This window comes from Falco naumanni, chromosome 5 (assembly GCF_017639655.2).
Source record: "Falco naumanni isolate bFalNau1 chromosome 5, bFalNau1.pat, whole genome shotgun sequence".
Taxonomy (NCBI): domain Eukaryota; kingdom Metazoa; phylum Chordata; class Aves; order Falconiformes; family Falconidae; genus Falco; species Falco naumanni.
In genome coordinates, this window is record NC_054058.1 from 12828622 (window position 1) to 12856600 (window position 27979).

The 27979-nt window shown below is 39.6% G+C and overlaps 1 protein-coding gene across 3 annotated transcripts in view; it reads left to right on the plus strand.

Moving 5' to 3' along the window:
- The window catches only part of LRP6 (LDL receptor related protein 6), a 128118-nt gene that overhangs the window by 47598 nt on the left and 52541 nt on the right, over positions 1–27979 (plus strand). For all 3 annotated transcript variants that reach the window (XM_040593929.1, XM_040593928.1, XM_040593926.1), the window contains exons 3-7: positions 4916–5113; positions 16587–16783; positions 17521–17652; positions 26305–26701; positions 27214–27385. In XM_040593929.1, the coding sequence (XP_040449863.1) occupies positions 4916–5113; positions 16587–16783; positions 17521–17652; positions 26305–26701; positions 27214–27385 (1096 nt within the window). The remainder of the gene's footprint in view (positions 1–4915; positions 5114–16586; positions 16784–17520; positions 17653–26304; positions 26702–27213; positions 27386–27979) is intronic.

The following is a 27979-nucleotide window of genomic DNA, read 5'->3' on the forward strand; positions in this document are numbered from 1 at the left end:
CACTGAATAACATTCAGGAAGGTAAACGTTTGCCTGCCCTGTAAGGTGTCCCAATTAACTGCCTTAAAATCGGCTAAGTGTTGCGTGGGGTATCTCTGTTCAATGAGTGAAACAGTTGCATGCATCTCGATGGGGGCTGGTGTTTTAATGGCACTCCTAGCAGGATCCTAGTTTCGTGTGGGATAGTAGGGCTGAAAGGATCTGCATCAGTGTTGGAGAGCAATGCAGATCAGAAAGTTGCAAAGCTGATGGGTGCTGGTGATGAATTTCTCTGTGTGCATACTGTCAGAGATCACTGCTAAATTACAGCATTTATTCTTGGCATTTGTACTCTGCAAGCTTTTTTCCATGCATGTGGGATATTCTGCTGTCAGCATGCCTAGACTTTATGAGCTTTTTAGAAAAGAAACTCTGTTGTTTATTATATTGTTCATCACACAGAATGGAACCAAGAAAGTTTCCTCATTTTTTTTTTTGCCTAAGAAAAAAAAACCCCAAAAACCTAATTTGGGGCACATCAAAACTATGAAGTTACAGGTATATACTACCTAGTGATTTCTGATGCCTTTTAAGAGGAAGTTTTATTGCCTGGATTTACCTTATGTACCTGAGATACAAAAGTTAAAAAATGTTGAATCTAAATATGCATAGAAAAAAGTTTGTAGGGGAAAAAACATCAAAGCTCTTCCTCTTAATTGTTCATAATTTCTATAGATGGTATAACCTTGTAAGATAAACCACCATCTGGGCCACAGTCAAACAAAATACTAGCGAAGTACTGGAGTCTAAGAACCTTCCTCTTTTATATATGTCAAATACTTGATATGTCTTAATTCCTTAAGGGGGGTGGGGCTGTATCATTTCCTGATACGAGTCCCTAATATTAAAATTTCAAGTGTAAATAAATAGAAATACACTTTATTGTCTTTTTGTTAAATGTTTATAACAGCTCACAACAGTTTCCAGTCTGCTAGTGAAGTCCGACAAGCATGGCATTTAACAGTGTGGAGAAAATACAAGCGAAAAATAATGAAGCAGTTCAAAATATGAAGGTTATTTGTTTAAAACCAAAGTTTTTAAAAATACAGTGGTTATTTATTTAAATATGAAAAAGAATACTAGATGAGCAGGATCAGTTTTAACCAGCTCTGGTAATGTTAGGTTGAAGAGAGATTTGCCTCTGTATGTGTTGACTTGGTACTAAATTAAAGGTCTTTCTGCTAAGTCTGATACTCTTGTTAGGTATGAAAGCATAACATGTTTGTTCAAAAGTCCCTAGGCATAGGGTACATTTATTTGATTTTGCATATTTTACGTTTGATTGTGTTGCTGCACTACAGCTTCTCCATATGAGTTTCAAACTCCTTGTAAAAATGATGATTTTGGATGAAGTAGCTGATATGTGAAGTACAGCAGGCAGGGTCTGGGCTGGAGGTGGTGGCTGCAGATCCCCGGGGGGGACAGGACGGGACGCAGTGGATGGTGACCATCAGCAAGGAGACAGTAACAAGCAGCTGGACAGGTCCAGAGCTCTAGTACCAGCCTGTTCTAGTTGTAACTGCCTAGAATAACAGTACTATCAGCCAAGTTAAGAAGCATGAGAAAGCATTTCTGTTTCTGGACCCAAATGGGCTTGTTCAAGGCAGTTACAGCATGTCTGTATATTGCCCTCTGGATCTTATGGATTTGGGATTGCCCAGCATGGAGCCCACCTTATGGTAAACATGCTACATATATATGGGGTTTTTCCTTAACATTAAAAGGGTGATAGAGATTCTAATTTAAATTTTTTATTTTCTCTTTTTCTGGGCTAGAATTAAAATCTTGATTCCTGGATTTAAATTTTAGAGCAACGTATACCTAGATGAGAAGACAGGCAAATGGAACACCAGTATTCTGGTGGTGTCTGAATACCATAATTCAGCATTAGACATTATCTTTCACTTAATGATTTTGCTCTATCCTGTGGGCTTTGGTGGTGGCTTTTTTAAAAAAATTGAAATAATTAAATGTGTTTGAAGAGGATGGGGAAGAGGGAGAATGATCCTTACCTTGTCTGTATGGCTGGCTTACCATTGTTCAGTAAGTCTGTATGTTTTAACATCATCCTTTCTGTATGGTCTCCGTATGGATTACTTACGAACCGTTATATAATGAAACAAGGGTCTGTAAGCCTTCCAGAAAGGAGGAACCAGCACACACATGTGAACAGTCTCTTATTACCTGGAAGAGGGATCTCAGATCTCTGTAGAAAAATCTATAGAAGGACCTCTGCAGTAATGGGAATTTACAGTTGTGTCCATCTGTCCATCCCTGCCACTCTCCCTTGAATATTAGCTAGGGCTCCCTTGCCTCTTAGCATTTGCAGTTAACTTGAAGCATGGTTACAAGAGGAGCATTTCTTCCAGCTGTTTTACACAGTTCTTCCTGCCTCCTCCTGCTCCTATACCCTGTACTTGCTTAGCTGTTACAGAAAAGGGCCTCAGTGCGCTGAGAGAGAAAGTGGCTGTTGGCACCCATGCTGGTTGAGGCAGCTATAGAAGCTCACACACTGCATGCAAGTAGGAGGGCTTGTGGAGCTGTGTGCTGGAATGCAGTTAGACTGTTGACTGATTTTTAGCCCAGACCCGTTCCTTGAGTCCAGTTTCCTCCACGGCCATGTTAAGTCCAGTACTGGAAGCAAAGATGACCTGCAAGAAGTTGCTTAAAAGCAACTGTTACCGAAAGAAATGGTCATCAAGCTATAACCTGCATTACTTCTGCAGCAGTTAAAAGCCTGGCTTCCCAAGTGAAGCACAGCCCTTGATGCCACTGGCTGGAGCATGGCTGGTTCCAAAGACGACCTTAATTGAGACATTAAAACCTGCAGGCTTTCAAGCAAGGTGGAGGAAAACAAACAGGTGATAGCGGGGAAAAAATTTTGTTGGAGAAATTGAGCAGTCACTGGAGCTGATTGGAAGTGTGGTGAACTTAAAGCCAGTTCTGTGTGCCTGTGTGGTCGGTCCTCTGACAAGTGAATTAGGGCTGGTTTTGTGAAGTCTGGGAAGGCCTTTCTTTGTTACCAACCTACCCTTACCTGTTCTTGCTTGAGTCATTGTAGCGTGTATGAGAGGTGAGAGGGAGTCAGGGAAGAAGATGAGGCTGTGCAATGACTAATGAGCAGTTTCAGCCTGAAAAATTGGTCTAGCGTGGTGGCCAGAGCCTTGGATCCTGTTGACCTTGATGAAGTATTTGGAAGTCTAGGACTTGACAGCTGGGGCAAAGAAGGGTCTGTCTTTTTAAAGAAGTTTAAAATAAATCTTCTCTCTTCTTTCTCACATGTGTTTGCTGGTGAAATGCTGCCTGACTTTTAACTTTTCGTTTTTCAAGTATGTAGCTCCCTTATTGCATAGCTTGACCGCGTTACTTGCTACTGTGCTACCTATTTGAAAATGATTTGGGTTTTTTTCCTTCTTCCTGAAGGAAAACCAGTTTCTCCGTAGCACTTGTTTGTGCCTACAGAAGTCTCACATGTTCTTTTCAGATATTTGTGCTCTGTTTAAGACAGGCACATTGCTCCATGAAGAATGACTCGCTTGGGATTGAATAGGGCGATATTTGTGTTAATCAGCTGCATTTCTGTCCACAGATATAGCTGTGCATTAAAACAAACATGCTGTAGACATGAATTAAGGGGAAAAATATGACATGGAATTTCCTGGCTTTTTAAAATAAAAAAAAATAAATCTTTGCCAAGAATAACTTCATCTGCAAATGTTAAATGTGTTGCACATTTGTTTTTCTTTAAACGATGGGTGGCCAGGCCTCTGCACATGTGGGCACCATATAGTGACATGTTGTGGTTGTGTGATGATCTGGGTTAGTTTAAAGGCTTCAGATCTTTCCTAATCTGGATTGTTTTGACTGAGCCAGGTTAGGGAACAGATACAAGCAGGTATGCTGGCAGATGGCATGAGGTTAGGAGGAGCAGTTTAGGACAGTAACCTTGTTGTCTGTCCCAACAGTTGCCTGTAACAGCAAAACAGATCAAGTGCCATGGACAAACTTCGTCTGATCTGTTTATATTGCATGTTACTTCTGCTTAGTTATGCGTTCTGTTAACAGCCCACAAAAGTAAAGCCATTTTCTACCAGCTGCATAAAAAGGACCAATATTCTTACCCCTACTAGTCTCCAGCCATAATAAAATGGGTTCCCTTGCTTCCCCTCAGTCTTAAACGCAGTAAGGTAACTTCCCTCCCCCCACTACTTGCTAGATAATGTTTAAACATATGCCAGTATATGCTAACATGTTTTAAAACTTGCTTCCACAGTCTTAAAAGATTTATGGAGTGTTTTGCCCAGTCACTGGGTGCAAACGTGCTTCTAAACATGTTGACTTAGCTGCCTCTCTCTGAATTTCTCTGGGGAAAAAAAAGGAAATGTATTGGTCTTCTATCAAATCCACTTCGCTGTCTTGCATGCAGCTATGTCCACTATAAATCCACACACCTTTTTTTTTTTTTTTTTTCCCCTCAGTGCTCTGACCCATGCTAAAGAGGCTGTTGTACTTTTATGATAGTCTGTAGTATCTGTCTTAGCTCTTCAATGTGGAATTCTGAGATTGTTGTCAAGATCTGTTGGATATCCCCAACTTTCTCACTTGACATAAGGAAAGAAAGAAACATATAGAAGTATAACATGACCTAATACTGTGGGTTTGTCTTATGTTTTCTTCAGCTTTTTGTGAAGTAACTTTGTTTTGTTGTGTTTCACAGGACATGTACCTTACCCAGTAGAACAGAGCTCCACAGACACTGTCTCTGCAGAATAGAGTGTGCCTTTGCCTTTACTAAAAGTTGTAGTCAATGTTCCAGTTGTAGATTTATGTGCGATTACTTTCTTTTTTGTCTTTTCTCTTTTTAAAATATTTATAGGTTCATGTATTGGACAGACTGGGGAGAAGTGCCAAAGATAGAACGTGCTGGGATGGATGGTTCAAGCCGCTCCATTATAGTTAACACAGACATATATTGGCCAAATGGACTGACATTGGATTATGAGGAACAGAAACTTTATTGGGCAGATGCTAAACTGAATTTCATCCACAAATCAAATCTGGATGGAAGTCATAGGTAAGAAGTTTTTGTCTGATGTATGTGATGTGGTGCTTTTCTTTGAAGATGCTGCTTAAGCAATGTCATAATCTGCGTTGCAGGGAATTGTCATGTTCGCATTCGCAAAATTTTAAGCAAACTAGTGCTACCAAAAAGTTTTATCCTTCTCCATCCTCCCCTTTACAAGTCCCCTTCAATGTGACATTGAATGTGTGCTCCTCTTTGGAGTATACTCTTAACTCTTAAAAGAAATACTGGAATCCTATTCTTAATTGTGTAAGACCATTAGCAAAATTGTTCCTTTTCAATAGGTGATCTGTGCTTTGTTGCTGTAGTATTCAGGAATGCAGAAAATAGTCTGAAAAAATAGATCATCATGTACCAGAATTTCAGTAATCCTAGAGGTTGGGAAATAAGTGGAAAACAATCTTTACAGAGAACTATGATAAAATGACTGTTTTCCTCTAACATTTTAATAGTAGTGATGTAATTCTTTTTGATCCAGTCTCGGCTACTTCTTAGTTAAGGGTATAACTAGTACTTTGTATATATGCATTTATCCCTAATTTGGGCGATGACCCTCTTCATTAAATGGGATAGCTTTGACAAATATTGTTTGCACACACAAATGAATCACAGCTTGTGCCAAAAGTATCTTACAAAGATGTGATTTTTTTGAGGTTGTTTGCAAAATTTTATGATGCTTCAGCTGGTTTATCTGGGCATGAATTCCCTTTGTTATGCTCTTCCTTCTGACCTCGTAGGGACTTAGCCCTTCTTTCACCACGAATCTTAATTTGGCATAAAGAAATCAGTCATACTGACAATACTTGTGTTTTGTGTGGACTTGTGAGTGAGTAGGAACATAGACAGCACATGTGAAACATACCCACTGTCTTTCTATGGTATTTGAACTCCATAGTTCTTGCAACAGTGCTTTGAAAGGTTATGTCATTTTCTTCTTAGATTCTGCCTGTTTCAAGACCTAAAGTTCATGCAGTATTTTTGTAACAGTGTTTGTTCATAGAAAGTAACAGGAATTGGATGCAGTTTAAAATTGTGTCTTTGGATATAAATACTGTAACTAGCTTTGTTAATTCAATACATGGAGATACAGATAGCTGTTTTGAAGTGGTCTTCCATTTGCTATTTATTTTGCAAGAACAAAAACTTCATAGTACCAAAAAAGAGAGAAGTATTTTTAGTGATACTTGCTTTAAAAAATGGAAGATCATCACATAAGTTTTCAAGTAACAGAGAGAAAGGGATGGGAATTGTCATGTACAATAGTAACTTGAGTCTCTTGTTAATTTTTTGGGTTTTTTTAAATTGGTGCCAGTTAACTGGAATATCCAAAAATCTCTTTCTCTCTTAAAAATTATTTGTAATGTTGTGTATCTCCAGTGATAAGAATAGAGATCACGAAACCAGATGTGTAACAGAACTTTAAAAAGGGTGATCTTGACTGAAAGCAATCACATGTAAGGCTCCATGTGACAGCTTGCCACCTGAAAAATTGCAGTCCAGATGTGGAATTCTTTTATGAAATGCTCCCAGTTGTGCTAGGAGTAACAGAAACAAGCAAAACTGAAACAGCCCCACCCTCCCAACAGTAATGTCAGTGGGAAGGAAGTACTACTCCAAAACAACTACTGATAGCATCACACCCAAAACACACTTCAGTGGTGTTGCCCAACAGGATAATTTGTTGGCTCATTTTATTCTTGTCACCCCTTTTTGTGTTCTTCTATATATACAAGAGGGAAGGGACCACTTTAGTATAACAATATGCTACTGCAGTCTGTCTGGTACCCTTCTAGGAGGAGAGCACATATCAGGTGCTGCATTAAATGGTACTGGTTTCAATAGCACCCCTGGAAAATTACATAGGATGTGGAGATGTTTTTTTAAATTTTAATTGCTTGAAAGTGTCCACTATTCATAAATTGGCACCACCACCATCCAACTCAATGTTGACGTTTTTCCCACAGAGCACAAGCCTCCCTGTCTTACCTAGTGTCTCCAGTCTTTCTGGCTCCAGAGCTACTTCAGCGTTTCCTGCTGGCACTACTGTGCTTTCAGTCTTCTGCTGCTGCAGATCCCTTTGCAATTTTTCTCGCACTGGTGGTCTGTTGTGCAGCAGTGTAAATATATTTGGGTTTGGTGTTTTGTTTTTATTTTAATGGTGTTTATTCCCTGGTCTGCCTTTGGCTAACCTGGAAGTGATTGTGAAGGTGCTGATGTGTCTTGGTGTGAAGGGCTGGCCAGCCCTGTCTGTCTGCAGAGAGCTGTGTCTAACTGCTGTCTCATGACACAGAAGTGAAGTCACCTGGGGGATCCCAGCAGTTACCTCATTCCAGAGTAAATTCTCTGGAATCGGTGAAACCTCTAATAAAGACCTGTATAAAGAAGTAATGTAGATTTTTAAACCTACTAACTTTTTCTTACATATTCATTAAAAACAAAATAATTAGTCTAATACTTTAAAGTTGTTGGTTTTATTTTTTTTAAACTGATATTGAAATGTATCAGAAATGTTTCATGGCAGTATGCTAATAAGTTCCCATTTGAGGTGGAGAAAGGGAAATCATCTTTAGAGAGGAAAGCACATATGAGTTCCCTTAAGCGCCCAGAAGCGTGCACCGCTGCTGACAGCACCTGTTTTTCCCCAGGCATGTGAGAAAGTTCTGTAGATTCAGAAAATAGTCAACATCTGTATCCAGGCATTTTTGGTTTGTTTTTTATTCTTTGCAATTACATCATTAGGAGGGAGAAAAAAAAAAAAAAGGAAAGAATTGCAGAAGTTAAGCTGTTCTGCAGTGTGGTTTTATGTATTTTTTTTCCTCTGCTGTGACCTCTTAGCCTCTGCCTGTCTTAAGAAAAAAAGAACTTCTGGGGCTGTCTAAAGTGAATCTTTTTGTTAAATGTTTTTCAGTTTTCCAGCAAATTTACCTTTCTCAGTATGGAATTTTTTACAGCTCTAATTCTGTATTTTGGCTCTTAATTATTTTATTAATCTTTTTTAATAGCTGATTTTCTACTGCTAAAAAAGAGAAGACAATCTCTAATCAGACAGAACAAAAACCCGTGAGATCTTCCTTCTAAGTGGAAAAAAACCAAAGAACCCAAACCCAAAACTCACAAAGCCTTCAGTCTTTTCCCCTAGTCATCCCTAGCACACACCACCCCCCCCCCCCCCCCCCCCCCAAACACAGATTTTTCTGTGAAAGGTAGAACTAATAACATTAGGGGTTAGAAGGATTTCTATTTATCCCTCCCCCCCAGCAGCAGTCCCTCTGGCTTCTCTCTGTATGTTATCTATGCCCTGTGTGAAGCCCGCCCCCCGATTTATTTTCTCCCTCCTTACCATCCCTGAAACACACCCATGGTTCTCATGTTCCTTCATTCAGCATTATCCCTTGCTCCTGTTTCTGTCCCCTGTGTACTCCTGTACTGGCAGCTTGACGTGGCGTTCATGGGCAGTATATTTCAGTTGCTCCTCTTGCCAGGTGGGTCAAATACAATGGATTTAAGGTCACTTGCATCTTCACAGCCATCCATTTATTAAGGAAAACTTGTGAAAAGTAGTCATTTTGTGATCCCTGCTTTCCTGAATGGTTGGCCAAGAGATACAAGATGCATTGGGTACGGAGTTGGAGGAGATGTATACTGAACAGACACACCCAGAATGATCAGATAGCCTTGCTTCCATGTGGAAGGATGATGTTGTGTGATTAGGCCAACTTCTTTCCACCACGACCTTTTAAAGTACCCTTTTAAGAGGGCTACTTTGTAGAGTAATTTTCCTTACGAGTTAAGAATGGGAGAGGGCAAGATCATTATCATCAAGTGCATAATCTATCTTAAAACAGGGGTTTTTAATTATTATTTAGAAAGCGATAGTTTTAGTGATTTGTTCTTGATATTTAGACCGTTCTTCTAACGGCTATTTTATATTTAGAAAGTAAGTTTGGGGTTTTTTTTGTTGCTATCTAAATTCTTTTGATTAAAACGTGTTATTTTATCATTGCAAAGTGTTACTAGTTTTTCTGATGCTTTACCTAATGTCAACATGTTTGGGAAAATATACTTCTGGAAGCTGGAGCTATTGAAAAAATGAAAAAGGCAATTGATTTATTGAAAGATGTATAGATTCATAAAGATGGGATGGTCTAGGTTTAGCAAAGGAAGCAGATGAGTAAAGATCTGTCAAGATTTGTGGTGTTGCGTAACATGAGGTGGGAAAGTGTAGCAGATAAATGGCTGGAAAAGCTTTGTGTAAAGCAGGATGACATGAGTTTTAAATGCTTTTGGGGAAGTGAGAAATACTTAGCAGGAACTAACATCTTTACGTCAAAAAAATTTCAAACAGTTCAAAGAAAACTGCTTTTGTGGTTTGGATGGTAAAAGAGAATACAATGTAAATAAGGTAAGATACTCATTAGTGTCACTGGCAATATTAAAGTATCGAGGTTCAGGACCTCAGCGGTCTAAAATATGGAAGGAGTGAAAGGAAAACATATTTCTACATTGGCATATTTCTAAAACTAAGAAATCCATAACTTCTTGTCTTTTTATTCCTGTAGTCTGACTACCACATCTCTATACCTGGCACTACACAAGTATTAAAATTTAAAGATTTCTATGTCAGAGAAGGACATTGATATGCATGGATGCTTCGCTTTTTGCTTACAGGGGTCTGGATAGTGGAAAAGTACAGTAGGCAGGTGGGAGGAATATGCAGGGGGAGAAACAAAGGAAGCCTTGATTATTTTTTTTTAATTATTTTTTTGATCACCTTTTCGGACAGAACCTAGATAAGCTCCCTTTGGAATTGGTGAGCCTCTAGAGTAAGCAGCATGACAGTGCTGGCAGTAACACTCAGTAAATACGTGGCAGAGTTGCAAATTCATGAGAGAACCTCTACAGCAAATTTTACCAGGATGATGTATCATTCGTTACCAGCTAGCCCTGAGACTTATTAGCCCTAGCTACTCCAGTGATGGGCTTATTAGAATAAACGGGAAGAGTGCAGAAGTTGGTGACTCATGCCCTTGGTTTGCCAGTGAGAAAAAGGAGCGAACAGTTTTTCATGTCAGAATGTAATAATTAAAAAATTAAATTGGTCCATAGAAAAGATGGTTTTGTTTTTTTTGCAGCTTTCGCACCGCTCTTATCAGAGAGAACAGTTGCTTTTTGTGGGACTAATTAAACAAAACTGAATTGCAGGCAGCTCTCCTGTGAGTAGAGTACCCGAGATAGGTTGGCCTGCTAAGGCAGCTCTTGAATTAATTTTCTCTTCCTTTACCCTGCAGCAGCAGTTCTAATTAATAAGTTAACACGTTACTGGCTGAAGGGAAATGCACTTACAAGGTCCCCCAGGAAGTGTTTGTGCTAATGAGATGGGTTTTGAGGCCACTGTAAGAAAACATACTTTCAGCAACTGTCAGAAAGCTGGGAAGCTCTTGCAGGGAGGTGAATGTCTTAAGTTTGCACTTGAGCATGGATTCTTCTAGTTTCTGCTTTCAAGCATCAGCTCATGTCTGTCTGCCAGATGTTTAGTTGCAGATTTGATGAAACACTGAAAATACTGTGTCCCTGCATTTAGAAGACTTTTTCTTTATTTGCATATAATGTGTAGAATATGTGACATTACATGCAAGATATAAAATACGGCATTCTGTGTGTATCTTTGTGGATATTTTCTGTGAGATGAAAATGCTTAATGCCCTCAAGCAGTAAGGAGGAACCAGTCTATGGTGAAAAGCCTGTTTCAAGAGCACAGCAACATATTACAGGCCAGTGGAGGAGACAAATAGTGCCTAATTAAAACTGCTAGAGAATCCTGCATAAGCAGAATTAATTAGATTATTCGGACACAGAGCTAGGGTGAATGTCTTCGTTCTTCCCCAAGGTGCTTCTGAAATAAAATGCTGCAAGGTGGAGCTTCAACACGTTTGTGTTGAACATATACATACACTCTATATGGCTAGAGTCACTATGCCACAGGTCACTGCACATTTCTAGACGTTAAATAAAAACATGTAGTACAGGGTGACTAGCCCAGCTGGATCAACAGGGCAGCTCATCAACACTGCATCAAAGACCTGAGATGGCAAATGCAGAATTAGTTGAGGATCACTGGCCCACCTGAAAGCAAAGGAAGAGCAGTGTCAGTTAGGAAGCACGTAGACCACTGTGCAGTCAGTGGGCCTACTGGTGCACCACCTCCTAAACTCCCTCATCTCTTCCTGCTGGTTTCCCAGTCTCCTCCCCTCTTGGCAGAGGTCTTTCATCTACACTGCTTGTCATGATGGTGTTTGCCTGAAAAATGACCTGCAGAATTACTCCATTTCTCAGGCATGGTTTTACTTCTGATTGACTTCTTCAGACTTTCATTGAAGGTGGGATTTGAAATGGCACTGCTAGACCTTTTATTTGTTACACATATGTTTGGGAAACACATGGCAGTCATGGCTTAAAGAAGTGGCAAAATAGAAAATATTTTGGCTTTAAGAGACAGTATTGTATCCCAGAAGTCCTATTTCCTGTGTACTTTTTAGGTAATTAGAACCAGGCTTGTGTTCTGATAGCAATATTTGAACAAGCATTCATGCTAAAAGTCCAGCTTAATTTTCCAAGTTTGCTCTGCAAATATTTTTGTTAGTTCGGCAGGAGAGAAAACCTTGTAAGCTTCTGAGGGAACTGGAGCTCCCTGCCCTCCTTGTGGCATCCTATGGTTGTCTGCTGGTCTTTCATCCTGCTTCATGTGATGGTGTGCAGGATTCGTGCTGTGCGTGCTTCGGCCACTTGCTAACATTTCCAGTTGTCAACAAGTCAAAGCTGTGTAATTCTTGCAATTTCCTGAATGCTCAGAGATCTGGTATAGTATAAGAAGGAAAATAAATTAAAAATCAGTAAATGCATATACATGCACACGCATACACACAAATCAGAAAGATTTTACCTCTAGCTGGTATGAATTTCTAGCTCTGCATATTGAGTTGTCATTGGATGCCAATATGGTAAATTTTGCCACAGTAGTAAGTATGAAGTATTAAGATGAATTACCTTCATTTTTTCCCAGTCTTGACAGTCATATTTGAAATGGGATTGCAAGGACTGGTACAACACCAGATTATTTCCACACACACACACACACCCCCCCCACCCCCCTTTCTGATAGCCTATGAGATGGTAATAGCTATGGGATCCTCCAGAGAGATGCTGGAGAAGTAGATTGAAACACAAATGTGAAAATTTTTGCACTCTGCCCTGGAGATTGAGTGCAGGCAGCCTCACAGGTCACCTGAAAGGAGTTTTGCTACTGTGAAGCTGGAATGTTAATGGTTTAGAGATGTACAGGCCAGGATGTCTGAAGTATCCCAGGTTTTCTGCAGGTGTTCTGATCAGTTTTTGAAATGAAAAAACCTGTAACTCGGCCAGAATAGAAGGGATTTGGTTAATGGGAAGTGTTTGGTTTTTTTATTTTTAGGGATAAATGCCATTATGCTTGGATATAAATTGTTATCTGTTAAAATTCTAGGGAAAAAATAATTCTGATATTTAAAGTTTATGCTATCTTGATTTTTTGGTGGCTTTATTTTGGTGTGAAATATTCTTAAATTTCATAGCTATAATCTAGCTATGGAATTGAATGCTGGTATTACTTGAAAAAGAAATAAAGGCAGACTGCAGAAATCCTGGTTTTGATAAAGGATATGAACTCAAAATTAATATTTTTTGGTCATTTTACTGTTAATTTTTATTTCAAGTGAGTTTAGTCTTTGTCTGAAATGCACATTATCCTGAAGCAGGAGCTTATTTGTCATTGTTAGTATAAAATTGGATAGGTTGTCTATGAGTTCGCATGTGTGTATTCCATTTCAGAGTTCAGTAGCCCCTTTTGTAATGCCTGCTTTAACTTGTTTATTATTTGTTTCCTTTATCTAAACAAAGTATTTCACAGGCCTGTTAGAATACAAATAGAACAAAGCTGAATCTATTTAAATTGGATCTATGTTTTCTTCAGGCAGCAGCAAACTTCACTATAGCAAGTTTTTGTTGTAATTGCATCTCTGATTACCATGTTGATATATAAATAGTTGAATTTAGGAGATCACGGTACACAGCACAGAATTTAATTTCTGCTTGCTTTCTCTCTCTCCCCTCACTTTCCTTGTCTGCTGTCCCCTTCTGCATTTCCTTCCCAGCCAACTAAACAGTAGAGACAGTGACATTTTAAATGTCAATAGCCATCAAGATTTTTAAGGCAAATTTGTGTGATTATATGCCCGGTGCAGGGAATATTATTAAAGTTAGTATGTGCTTAGTGCCATCTAATATGTAGCCAATTTGCATGTTGCTGAAGCCCTAGAGATGTCTCCTGAACGAATAACATTACTCCTTATCCTCATTTCTCACTTTCTCATCATCCTCTGGTGTCTCTTTTTAACGAGACTAATGATATGAATACAGCAGTTTGAAGGAACTGAAGAGCTTAGTGCAGGATAATAGGATGTAGTGCTTTTTGCTGTCATATCACTTGTTCCAATCAAGCCTGGGCTGGTAACGTAGAGGCTGAAGGTGGTTGCCACCAAAGAGCTGTCAGGTCATGTCAGTCCAATTACACCTGCAGTGCTGTACCTGGTACCGGGGTTGGCAGCTTTATTAGTGAGGCCAGAAACCTGGCTGCTCCCCAAGCCCACGTGGGTGCTTGAGAAACACTCTGCAGGTGGGAAGCAACCGCTCCTGTAAACCGTGCACAGAAGTTGAGTGCTATGAGTGATGTTCTGCTCCCCTTCTTTCACCGGCGTGTCCCAGCCACTAAAACCAGAGCTCTGCAGTTTCTAATGCAGGTCATGCTGAAGCATAACTGCTTCGTGGCAGCCATCAGAAGGTCATTTCTTGCTCCCCTTCCTTTTCCTGTTTTTTAGCACCTTGGCTCTCCAGCCCTTTCCCTCTGCTCCTCATTAGCCTGTGGCGGCTCATTTAGCACAATTCGGCAACTGCTTCAGTGCTGACACACGCTGTGTGGCTGCTGTTCAGCAAGGCTGCAGGTGCAGCCTGTGGAGGGTGTTCAGAGGGGAAAAAAGCCCTGCTGGGTTTGCTGATTGGAGGTGAGCTATCACCTTGTAGTGGCTTGCTGGAAACAAGGGATGTGGAGTACGGTGTTACTTGTAATGCTCATCTTGATGAGATGCAAGGAATACAGGCCGTTGTATTTGGGCCCAAAGCCATTCATTTTCATGTGACAGTACCTTGTATCTGCTGAGAAAAATGATACAGATTTAAGAGTAATTGCTTCAAGGCTGTGGCTGACCCTGCAGTCGAACGAAGGTTTAAGTAAGGGCCACAGTCCACCTGATGCTTTGTCATATGAGTAGATGGTTGTCTGAAAGTTAGGCACGTCTAACAGTGTCTATTGTACTCCCGAGATTTACTCCCTCTAGGAATGGTGGGTGCTAACCACATGTAAAATTCCTGTGCTTTTTGTTTTTGTTTTTTTTTTTTTTCAAGTAAATAGCAAGATAGAATGCTTTATAAACACATGGCTTCTCATGTGCATGGGAGTGCTGTATTTGGTGCAGATTTGGTTATAGTGAGAGCTTTGGACTTTTATTGTTTCTGTCCCATATGACAGATGTCACAAATTTGTCATTAAGACTCAGTCTCCAAGCCTGCTATAAACAAAAATTATTCAAATCTTGAAGGTATTTAGGGTTTGGGGGTGGGACTGGTAAAAATGTTTACAGAATTAGAATACCTTTATTCTTGGGAGGGGAGTTTGTTGTGGGGTTCTGGCTTTACTGTTTGGCTGGTAGATTTCACCTGTAAATGATACTACAATATAGTCTTTTGTAAGATGCTTAGTTGGAGCATTTAATTAGAAGCAAAATACATACCTGACTCCAGACAGAAATAAGGAAGAAAAGATAATATGTCCTACTTTCGAGTGCAAAATATCAAGAAATGGAAAATTTTGTTTGGTGTAGAATTGGAACACTAGAGTGACAAGTAAAGGAATGTATGTTTTTCTTGGGAGCAGAAAAAAATAGAAACTTTAAAGCTAGTGCATCTTTTTCCAGAAGCTAAGGTGAAAGAGCGGTAATGACTTCAATCTCTTTGTACTCAGAATCATTGGAAGAAGATACCTTCAAGTTTCTTGCTTTAATATACTCTTCTGTTATATTTTAACAGAAAATACTTGGAAAATAAGAGTGGTTTTGTCCTCTACTAAACTACTTGAGTTACTGACTTCTTTGCAGAAGTGATGCATACAGTGTGGGGGTGTTTTCTCAGTAAATATACAGATAATGACTATGACTTTCCTCTCTGCAAGAAGAAAATTGGGAGGCTAGTGTTCATAGTGTAACCTAGGGGAATAAGGGAGTAGTAAACTTGTGTGTCAGTGCGTTACGCTTTCAGTGCAGGAGAGGGATGGCAATCTCTAATGTTCAGTGGGAGCTTGTGTATCTGAGAACACATGTGTACCCGTGCAGTTAAGAAGAAAGGAGGTGGGAAGAAGCGTTTGTGTCAGTGGTACTTGTGTGGCCCTGCTTTGAGTGGAGTGTTTGTCCAGATGACCTCCAGGATCTTCTCCATCCTAAGTTTTTTCTGTGATTCTGAATAAAATAACCAAAAGAACTGAGCTACTTAATTCCAGTTCTGAGGAACCTGGGTACGGATAATTAGTTTCTACATCACAAGAACCTGGAAAAACTGTCTTCAGTCATGCTTGTGCTGCATTTTTCTGATGGCTAATGAGAATGTGTTTGTATATATACATAAAATATATGGGTATAGTCTTTAATTTTGTTTATGGACCTGGAGACAGGCAGTGACCCAGTTTGCTCAGAAATGATACCATTACCATGGCAGATCAGTAGAACTATGTTTAATTGCACTGCTTACAATAAAAACAATAGCTTAATAGTTATCATAATAATGAATCATGAAGAGTAACTTTAAGGGTTTCTTTGTAGTGAAACTATTTGCCATTAGAATATTTTTCTGATGGTTCAAAAGAGCAAAACTGGAAGAGATGGATGGACTGTTAACTGACCAAATGCTGTCTCAGTTTGGAATCTGCTGAGGCTGAAAATGGTGGACATCATATATCAGCAGGTAGCAGCCAGACTTCCATAAAATCAGCTGGCATTTTCCCCACTTGCTCATGATGACAGAGTTTCACAGGTACTGATTGTTACAGGAGCGCTGTGAAATAGCCACAGGCTTAAGTAAGGATTTCAGTTGGCATCTCTTGTGACCATCTTAGCATCAGTAGGCAGCCTGGAAGTAGGACTCCTGTATTGTTACCCCGTATCATTCCCCAAAGTGGGTGCACTGTATTTGTTCCCCATAAATAAATAGGAAGTTCTGAATAACAGTACTTAACATTGTTAAATTTCTTTTCACAAAAGCTACGTTCAAACAAAACCGTAGCGTGAATTGTGTTCGAGCATTCATTTTTTCCCCTGTATTCTATTAGGCAAGCAGTGGTTAAAGGCTCCCTTCCACATCCTTTTGCTTTGACGCTCTTTGGGGACACGTTGTACTGGACTGACTGGAACACGCATTCGATCTTGGCCTGCAGCAAGTACTCCGGGGAGGACCTGCGTGAAATACATTCCAACATCTTCTCTCCCATGGATATCCATGCTTTCAGCCAAAAGAGGCAGCCAAATGGTAAGCTGTCTTGCCTTCTTTTTTTAACTGCAAGTTGGAACTGATTTGCAAAAATCTTAATTAGTCTTTCTGTATGGTAGTGGGTGGCTTCACCCACGTCATGATGCAATTTTTCCAATGCAGAGATTGGGAAGAGACCCAAAGAGAAACCAAATATTCTCTACATTGTTTTTTTAAATGCAAAAAACCTCTTGCTTTTTTTCTGCCTACCACATTTATCCTGTTGTTGTATTCCATCTTCTGTTTTATGTGCCATTACTTTAGGCAACGCAGTATTTTTATTTTTTCCAAGTAGTAGTTCCTGAATGGAAAGTAGTGTTAATTTGGCAGATGACATTAAACAAGACTAGCTCTGTGTAATAAGCACTCTTAACCATTGTGTAAATTTACTGTGTTTGCATCTTGTTTTTATATATACAACCTACTATACATTCAGCACCAATGTGCTGAATAGTTTGTGAAAATGAGGAGAGCAGAGCTGAAACAAGGCTCTTGTTTAGAGCTATGTGCTCCTTCCTCAAGAAAGGAAACGTTCAACATTTGGGCATTTTGGTATCATAAATACCCCACTACTCAACACTTGGAATTAATTTTTCCTTGTTCTGTGTTTATAATTTCCTTCTTTAATCTGTGTTGCTGCCACCAATTCTACCACTCAAATGCCGTATGTGTCTTAACACATGAGATGAGGTCATTCGTTGTCAGAAGCATTAATCTGTGTGATTTATGTTTAACAGCTACAAACCCATGTGGAATTAATAATGGTGGCTGCTCCCACTTGTGTTTGATGTCTCCTACCAAGCCCTCTTATCAGTGTGCGTGTCCCACTGGTGTGAAACTTCTTGAGAATGGAAAGACCTGCAAAGATGGTAGGATTTGGTTTTTTAAAATCCTTTTAAAAACACGAACAAATACACAACAAAGTATTTTTTGAAGGTAAAAGGGTTCTTCTAGCTTCGCTATATAATGCGCATTAGGGATGGCAGATTGTGAAATTGTGCATGCTTTTGCAGTACAGATATGTGGTTGGAAAATGCCCTTTACTTTTCAAAAAGAATGTCATGGCTGAAAAGCAGGTTAAAATTTAGTTTAAAATTTTTAAAATCCAGTTACAAAATTTAGTTTGCAATTCTGTCTCTGTCACTAATTCCCTGCAGATTTTTTGGAGGGGCTCTGTTGTTCCCTTTTCTTAGAGAAAATGATACCTACCTCATCTGTTGTCTCTAAAATATTTCTGATGTTATTGTTCATGAATTAGTATTTGGTTAATAGGATTGTCCAATAAACACAGTTCTTTTTTTCAGGATCTGATGTCTGTTTATTACACATGCATACGCCTGGAATCTCTTTCAGTTCACATGCATAAAGTTAGGTACCTACGTCTGTATAGAGGAACTGAAAAGAACGGCATGTTTTTAGAGGTGTTGAAAGTGTTTCCCTTAAAACTCAAGATGTGGTCAAGTCTTAGGGCTGCAAGTGCTCACCCAGAAGTGCTTTTAGTGTCTCATTGTTCACTAATGTATATGATTTTAAGTTGTTACATCTTGTAAGTATAGGCCTTGAGACATGCTGTGGTGGTTGTAGTACATTAACAGGATCATAATAACACTGGGAGATAATTAGCTTGCTCATCAATAACCATCTTTTATGCAGATCATCTATGATAAAGGTACATGGAGGAAGAAACAGAAAGATACAGTAGAACTTACTGTAAATAGACTACATAAAAAGTATACAGAAATAATTTCTGTTAAATTATCATTTTATATTTTAAAAATTCTTCTGGGCTTGTCTGTTATGTGTTTCCTTTAATTTCATGCTATTTCATGCTCTCTGTTGAATATATTTGTGTCTGTGTGAACCTTGTTAAAATAAATTGCTGCTTTTATGTGAAAAATTCAAAAGCTGCTCCCAATTCGGCCTTGGAGGATTGTTTGTAGGAATTTACCAATACATGCACAAGATGTTTTTCTTTCCATTTCTGCCAGTACAAGGAACAAGCTTTAATAATACAGCTATGAGTTGGTCATATTTAGTCAGAATCTGACACAAATTCATGTGCTTTTTAAAAATTACTTGATATGCACAGATAAACTCCTCTGTGGCAGCAGATAGCTAAAGCAGTTGTTACCCAATACAGGCATGTTTCCAAAAGCAGAGCTGCACAGGCTGGGGGACTGGAAGTGTTGAAGCTTTGGTCACTTGCCAAGCAGAGGCAGAAGGTAAGGCAGCAGAGGCTGAAGGACTAAGGACAACAGTTGGAACAAGCCCTGGAGAGATCAAGAGAGAGAAATTGCTTCCTTTTGACTTACCGCTGATTGAAAAAGGGCCAGGGACTTCAGGCAAGAGGGGCTGTACCTTTTTGCTCCCCCTGTGCTGTGTTCCAAGGAACAGGTCATTGTATTGCAGAAATGCCCACTTCACTGCTTGGGTTCAGCCCCAAGTCCTCATGGAGGCAAACTGCCACACAGGTTAACTGTCCTGTGCGGCCGTGCTGAATGGCACCTTTCTAGCCTATCAAAGTAAATTACAACAGGCAAATAGAGGAATGGTACTAAAAATAAGCCAGAAAACAAAATCTTATTAAAAGGACTTTAACTTCTCATGCAAAGATACTCAAAATCATCAGTTCACTTTTTCAGCCATTCCTTACAGCACAGAACTTACAACTATTGTTCTTTTTTTCCCACTCTCCAAACACAAGAAACCAAATTGTATATTCTCAGTCAGCTGTAGAGTATATTTGGCTCACAAAATATAGCTCCCATTCTATCAGGAATTTTGTTAACTAATTTACTACAGCATGTTGTCAATCTGTATGCAAAAAACTTTATATAAGAACATTCATTTATCTTATGCTTGTTGATATAATGTTGCATTTTTAACCACCATTCTGGTATTGTGTCTTTCCAAAACACTGCCTCTCGCTTTTCAAGAAGAAAAATGCAGGGGGAAGAGAAAATTGAGTCTATTTAGCTCAGTGAGTGTCGCATACCAATGCTTCTTGGACATAGAAATGAGTTATCACATAACCCAAGTGAAACAACCTACTCAAGCTGTGCATCAGGTCCATTGATTTCACTTAACTTTGATGATTCTGTGCAAAGCTAGCTAATTTCTGGGAGGAGTGTGAGGGAGCTGTAGTTTCAGCATTTAGAGCTGAGCTTACTCCAAAATAATATTTTACTGTTTTTTCACCTCTCACTGAAGAGAGGTGTGGGTTGTAGGCTTAGGGCTTTTGTTAGTGACCTACAACTTTCCGGAGCTCTTCAAGGCAGAGATTCACTGGAATTATTGATCTGGGGAAGGGAGAAGAGCATGGCAGTTGAGCAGAGCCAGACTAGCCACAGACCAGATTTTGAGAAGTAAACCTGTACGTGTTTTTGTGTTGAATTCCTTTCCTAGGCTGCTCCATGACCCTGGGGAAATAAATTTATTTTTTCTTTTCCAGGTGTATGGAGTGGCAGGGGGTGGTTCTGGTTTCTTGGGCTGTTTCTTTCCCTTTGTACTTGCCTGTTTACTATATCTGCTGTGAAAGTAGAGGTGAACCCTGAGAACTGAACATTTTTACCTTGAATTGTTTCAGTGTATACCTATTATGCTGAAACAGAATGATGAATTCTCTGTTTGCAATTAGAACATGTACATGACTCTGGGGTAAGGAAGGAAGGAGGGGTGACTTGCAGGTGAAGAAAGGTGAACAATGAGGCTAAGAGTGTCTTTTCTTTAAGATATTTTTGTCATCTAGCAGTACACTAAAATCAGACTGGTTCCTAAACAGAATTGTTTCATTCTGAAAGGAGCCTCTTTGAGGAGAGAACTTCATTTCATGCTGCACTGTTGAGAGCACCGGCCTGGACTGGAAAGATTTTGATGGGTGAATTTTGAGTGTGTGTTTGTGGTGTTTGCATTGCTTTGGCATTGACAGATGATCCTTGCAGCCAAAGGTGAGGCTGGCTGACCCTCCCTGAGCAGTTTCCATGACAACCTAGCATTTTTGAATAATCTTGGTTTATAGGAGATCTTTTCCACCCTCCCCTTTCTCCCAGTGTCAGTTTCTCCATTTTTTGTAGGGCTTTTTTTTATCACACCTTAGAAGAGTTTTGCCATTTCTTGTGAGAACTATGAATATAATCCACCCCCCTCCATCTATTTAGAAACACTTTCCATAGTGTTTCAGGAAAGGGTGATAACTTGGAACAAAATTAGCTATTTTTCTAATAGCGGATAATACTGGCTCTGGTTGTTCATGTCTTGATTGCTATTCCTCTTAAAAAAAACAGTTAAATAACTGAGATGTGGGCTTGTAGCAAGCTCTTATCCCCTTTGCCTGGATGAAAGTTTCTAAGACCCTGCCCTTCAAAGAAAAAAAGAGGCAGAATAAACAGTTTTCATGGCCAGCTATTCCTTGGTCAGTAACATCCAAAGCAGAGAGTCCTCTCTGAGCACCCAGGTGCTTCTGCAGGAGAGCTTTTGCCTACTGTTGTTGTGTCTTGGTAATTTACTGTCCTGTTCTGCAGGACATACTGGGATTTCTCTTTTTCAGTATTATAGGCACTGCTGTTCTGAGTTTGACAGTGCTATGTTTAAATGACCTGTCTGATAGTTGTTTTTATAAGAAAATTTAGGTTTGTCTTAGGAGTTTGTCATAGGAGTTACATTCCTGCTTGTGCTCAAAGATCTCTCTGTCCATGTGCTCAGCTTCTATCTTTGCCTGCAGTGAATTTTACGCATTTCCTGCATTTCCTATTACCAATACAGATGTGTGGTTTGTACTGAGAAAACCAGTGGTGACTTCAGCTGAGCAAAGAGATGTGAGTTTCCTCATGAAGAAAAAGCACTGCTTCAGACTTTCATTTCAGCCTTGCTTTGGTCATTCTGTTCTCTTCCAGGAAAACAGTTTATTTTGCCCATGGACATTCACATCCTATTTCCCTTGTAGGCCTGGAGGCAGTAATCAGAAATCTGCACTTCCTTTTGTGATTTAGGGCTGCCCAGTGGGTAGTCTGCTTTGTTGGGAGCAGCCAGATCAAGGTATTAAATTAACACCCGAACTCTTTCATTTCTTTTAAAGGAAAGAAAAAATCCATTATTAATTTCACATGCATTGCTTTTGCCTTTGTAGTTTTAAGGTTGAGCTTGTCTAGATGAAAAAATCTTGTTTGGACTTTAGTATCAGTGGCTTTCTGACAATAGTGATTTTATAACTGGGGAAAGACATTTAGGAAATAAATATTTTAGTCAAATGTCTGGTAATTCTATTGAGGATGTATTAATAATCTTGATTTCTCAGAGACAGAAAATGCGTTATGCATGTCTTAGCTCTAGCACTTCTTATGTATGAATTCCTGAGCGTGTGTCTGTGTAGCTGTACTAGCCTCAGCAATTACTGCTGGTTTTCAAGGTAAATAACTGACAAATGACTGAAGCCTGCATATCATTGAGAAGGTGCAGTTCATTGTAAAAGTTAGCTTTGAGGTTCAACGTCTAGTGTCCTGCTATGCCACTGCATGTATCTGCTTGCTTGCTTGCTTGGTTTCCCCTTTTCTCCCCCTTCCCTTGACTTCAGCTAGCACATAATTTAAATTATTTTGATTTTTTAATAGTGACTTTTTGAAGAAAGTATTAGTTCCAGGAATAATGTAATGCACCATCCGTGAGCTTGTAATCCCAGCTTCCAAAGTGCTTAATAAAAGTAGGCTAAAGCTCTCAAAAATAAGAGTCTGGAGTAAAGCTTTTATGTCCATATTTAGACATCTTAAGTAAGGCACTTGATTTCAGAAAAACTGCTAACTATCCTGCATACTCCATGACTTGAGGCAGTGCTAGAAAGAATCTTGAGCTTGGTCCCCAGTGTGAATATTTTGGGAGGGTTTTTTGGGGTTTCTTTGTTTGTGGTTTTTTTTTTTTTTTTTAAAGTAGATTATGGGTTGCTAAGATCACTTAGGATTATGTGGGAGATGAGCATGGAAAGTAGACAGAGGGACTTGACTTTAACTATGGGACAGCTGTATGCTTACTCTGCCTGCAAGTTTTTGTGTGGGAGCTCTGGTTTGAAGGCTGTGAGCGCACACCCCAGCATACCTGGTGGTCTGTGCTGTCAAACCCAGCACTGTATTTGAGATGTACTTGTGTCTACAGACATGCTTGTTGGGTGCAGTAGAGATGACCAGTACAGAGTAGCCAACAAGGAGGGCAGTAAGCTCTGCTCCAGGTCTCCTGCGTGTTCATCTAGGCCACTTCATCCTTGTATGTGCAGTGTGAGGTGTCTAGAGGAAAACAGCTTCAGGTCTGCATATGTGTGCTGAGGTCAGAGCTCTGGTTGCAGCCTTGATGCACCTTTTGAAAGCATTTGAGCCGTTTGAGGTGTTTTATACATTTGTGGCTTGTTCCAGTCTGCCAGTAAGTGCTGATAAACTGAAAAGAACAAAAAGTTATGCTGGCATGCACCCTACATTGTTTTTTCCTGCCTTTTCATTCTTTTTTTTTGAAATCTGTTTCCATACCCATGGTGTTCTCCATCATGCTCATTATTACAGGCATACTTCTTCCTGGAGAGGCAGACTGAAAAGTCCGGAGATTCTGCAGTCACATGCTAGCTTTTGCATTATAACTGGTCTTTAGTTCAGTTAGAAGTGAATAAAATTGATTCTGTTATGTCCTGGCAACCTTGAGTATCTTGAGCCATTTTCTGACTGGGTGATGATCAGTGCCTAGCCAGGTAAACTTTGTACAGCTGGTATTTGCCACAAGTACAAATTGTTTATTTCAGTTTTGAGACCACCTTCTTTACTTGACTGCCATCAAGGTGGTAATGGGATCAGTCCATAAATGTGCTCAGCTCTTGCATTTGCAATTTTTGCTGTTGTCTGAAGACATCCAGAGTGATCTTTCGCTCAGCCTACCTTGAGGTGAGATGCTTCTCTGCTACTCAGTTTATTTTTCCTGAACAGAATGACTGGTGACCTAATTAAGCAGCTGAGGTGTGGGTTTGCAAATGGGTTGCTAATAGCTCTAAAGTAAGCTTTAAACTTTTGTTGCTTGGTTGGAGGGGTGAGGGTGGGGTTTGACTGGGAGTTGGAATTTTAGCCAGGCCCCCAGATCAAGACCATGAAGTTCTTAGCTCAGGGATCCAGAGTGCAGCATGGGTTAGCTGAAAACCAGGCATTTTCCCAATGGCAAATTAAAGCTTCAACACAGTGGGTTATTTGACTAAACAACAGTATTGCAGCCTGAAAGCAGGATACTGAAGCTGTTGAAACAGGTTGTCTTTGAGAAGAATTGGAAGGTCAATTGGTCAGCTTTAAGCCTGAGTTTCAGCAAAGGTATGGTTCTACTCAGTTGAGTCTTTCTGGGGACCTGGCATTGGTTCTTCAAAATGACTGTCAACTTAAGCTAAAGCACACAAATTATTTTTAAATTGTGCCTTACACTTTTTGTGTATATGGTAGACTATATATAGCTTTCTAACTGTACAGAAATCTGAGGTTAGTGCATTTACTGAACCTCAGTTTTACTAGATAATGCAAAGAAGATATAATTGTTTGGGCTTTTAAATATGATTTTCATAGTTTTGTTTAAAAGATTGTTGGATAAAAGACTGAAGTTGCTAAGAAAGAAAAGACTAGATGTTTCTTTCTTGAACCTAATTTTTTGGGATTAGTTATGTATTAATACTTTACGTGACCATAATGCAGCTGAATGCTTGGATCTTATTGCTCGATTGTTTGATATACTTAGCAGCAATAAATACAGATGTACATGTAGACTGTCGTGACAAGATCAGTTGCTTCCATAATTATAAAAAATTCTTACTAACATGCCTGTTTTGCATTTACTATGTCACAAGCTCTACATGATTTTGAAGGATGCATAGACATGTAATTAGAGGTTCCACCTTCCTGATATTAATGCGTAAGACTTATTCACTAGAAGAACAATTGACTTGTGTGTACTTTTGTTTCTGAATACAAGGTGTTTTAGGGCAGAAGATCCCGAAGCTGATCTTAACCCACTCTGGACTGCCAATCTGGAGCAGTAGTAATAATGTTATGAACTTCAGTTGTTGAAAGGTGCTGTTTTTTGCAGCACTGTGAAAGAGTCTTAGCAGTTTTTAATGTGCTAAACTTCCTGAAAATTAAGCAATGGTTGCTTTGGCGTCTCTCCGAAGTTTGGCATGTAGTGAGGTCTCATCTAGCGCCAATGACAATTACTGACTTCTTTTAAAAAAAAGAAATTTGGCATAAGGCACCAAAATTCTTTTTTCATCAGCAACATGCTTGCTGTAGTTGATGCTCTTTCAGCCTTCTAAGCCCTTTTTTATACCTCTATAAGATCAAGACATGGACAGAAGGTGGCTTGGCAGTGTTTTTTTCACTGTGATGCTGATGCATTTATTTTCATAAACCTTCCTCCCCCCCCTGTTGCATCTGTCCTTATGCCTACATCAGTCCCTGACAAACCCTTTCCCCTCACTGTTTGAGGAAAGCCATTGCAACATGCTTTTCCTGCATTTAGGATGCACACATGTTTTACCTTGGTTTGAGTTTCCCTGAGACCTGAGCTGCTCTTAGTTCTCCGAGACTCCAAACTGATAAGCCAGTTTAATTGGAGTGGGGCATGGTGGTTGTTTATCCTTCATTACATTGGAATCTAGTAGCATAGAATAGAAAATGAAATGCGAATTAATTAGAATAGACAATAAATACATCTGTCATTGATCAGAAGCTCAGCTCATGTACCGTTTAACAATTTCTGTTGCCCTGTGTGAAAATGTCTTCTGCAATGCAAGCTGATCTCAGATACATACTGTGATTCTGACTTTTGACCCAAAAGCCAGCAAGGCTTTTGTACATTTCGGCTCAAAGTGACTTTGTAAGACACACTGTTACCTGTCTTCATGTTTTCAATAAGCTTGTTCTCAACAAATACAGGAGAAGCTGACAGCCCTCCTACTCCACATAGTTGTGGAACTGTCAGTTCCCAAATCTGATGCCTCCGGTAAGAATCTCTCAGAGGAGATATACTTGTGGCATCCTATGTTACATTTTTTTCTGCTTCTAAGGGTGTTGTTGAAACACGCAGCTTGTTTGTCATGATTGTCCCCTATACCAACAAGAGCAAACAGTCAGTAAATTATTTATATAATTAATTTTTCATCTAAGAGGCTGCAGGCCATCTGTTGATTTGCATAAAATAGCAGCATAGTTATTGCATATCTATTTCAGTACCTTTGGAGGGGATTATATGGATAGAAAACATGTCCAACGTAATACATTTTGGACAAGGAAACAATCACTGACTTTTCTCTATAAACAGTCTGACTTGTTCTGCAGAACAGTAACGCCACATTTGAAGCCTTTGAGTGGAATTCTTTGCTGGTGCCCATCAATTCGGTTAGGTCCTGTGAAATCAAGGTAGCTAGACTAGCTTGTACCAAATGGTACAAAATCAGGTTCACTATTTACAGGCTTACTGCACAGTGTTGGTAAGATGGTTTTGGTTTTGCCTTGTTCATGCAGGTGCCACTGAGCTGCTGCTTCTAGCCCGCCGGACAGACCTGAGGCGAATTTCCTTAGACACCCCAGATTTTACAGACATTGTTTTGCCACTGGAGGACATCCGTCATGCCATCGCCATTGACTTTGATCCTCTGGAAGGATACATCTATTGGACCGATGACGAAGTTAGGGCCATCCGCCGCTCGTTCATTGATGGGTCAGGTAGTCAGTTTGTTGTTACAGCCCAGATCGCACATCCTGATGGCATTGCTGTGGACTGGGTTGCCCGAAATCTGTATTGGACTGACACTGGCACAGACCGTATTGAAGTTACAAGGCTTAATGGGACCATGAGAAAAATCTTGGTATCAGAAGACCTGGAAGAACCCAGAGCTATTGTGCTGGATCCCATGGTTGGGTGAGGAGCTGTTTGTGAGCATTTTTCTAAATGAGTCATGTAAAGGAGATAGCTCTGTCTACCTGTATGCAAATAATGGGATGCAATGATAAATTTCTGAGCCTTCAAAATGATAATACTGGGATTCTTTGAAAGTTAAGGCTGTGAGGCACAGGGACTACTGCTCTACTTTAACCACCTGGGTGGTCATCTTATGTGTCTGTATGATTTATTCTCCTGTTTAAAAATATTTTTGGGAATGGTGTGAATCTGTTTATTCTAGCTAATGGCACTGGTTCTGTTGTCTTGCTGGGCAGGCTGATGCAGGAGTTCTGTGTAAACGGACAGGGGTTTACATGTCTGTGCTTTCTGCATGGTTTGGGCATCCTTACTTGGGTAAGGAAATATATTTGGCTTAGAAATGTACTTTCCTGTATGCGATGTAGCTTGGGGGAACAGCAGTGCAGAAGAAGCTATGTGAATATTGAAAGTTTGGTTTAATAAGAGTTCTTAAGGTTATGTTTCCTTTGCAGGTACATGTACTGGACTGACTGGGGAGAAATCCCAAAGATCGAGAGGGCAGCATTAGATGGCTCAGACAGAATTGTGCTTGTGAACACCTCGCTTGGCTGGCCAAATGGACTGGCATTGGATTATGCAGAAAGCAAAATATACTGGGGAGATGCCAAAACAGACAAAATAGAGGTTTGTAATTGCACGTGCATTTTTAATTCTGTGGAGTCATAGAATGTAGTTACTCTGCTTTTCTAGGTGTTCAAATTCTGATTAGCCTAACAGGGCAATGGGGTAATGTTTGATTTGTGCTTTAAGAAACAATTCAGTTTCTTCTCTGTCTTTGGGCAAATTACTTGCTACTCTTCCCTCATTTTTCTGTGCGTAAAATGGAAATTATATCCGTGTAGTAGATTCCTCTTTTTAAGAACATATGATAAGGATTTGTTAAATAAGTCAATTCTTAGGTCATCAGGTAAAAAAGTTTTTAATGGGAGTAATGTCTGTATGTTAAGAAAATCGATCTCTCATTCTTTACACTGCTCAGATTAGATGCTAGTGGAACATATTTTAAAGAACTAAAATATAATTATTTGTACTCCCACAAATTCCCTGTACTTTGCATCTCTCTCATTTTATTAGGATTCCAGTGAGGGGACAGATTTTGTTTTCTTTATAATATGCTCTGCTGAAGTTTCTAAATTGGCAGGGGGAACCATTTTTCTTTTCTCCCACATTGAAATTCTTGTGTTTGTTTTTATATAATATTTAGGGAACAAATATGAC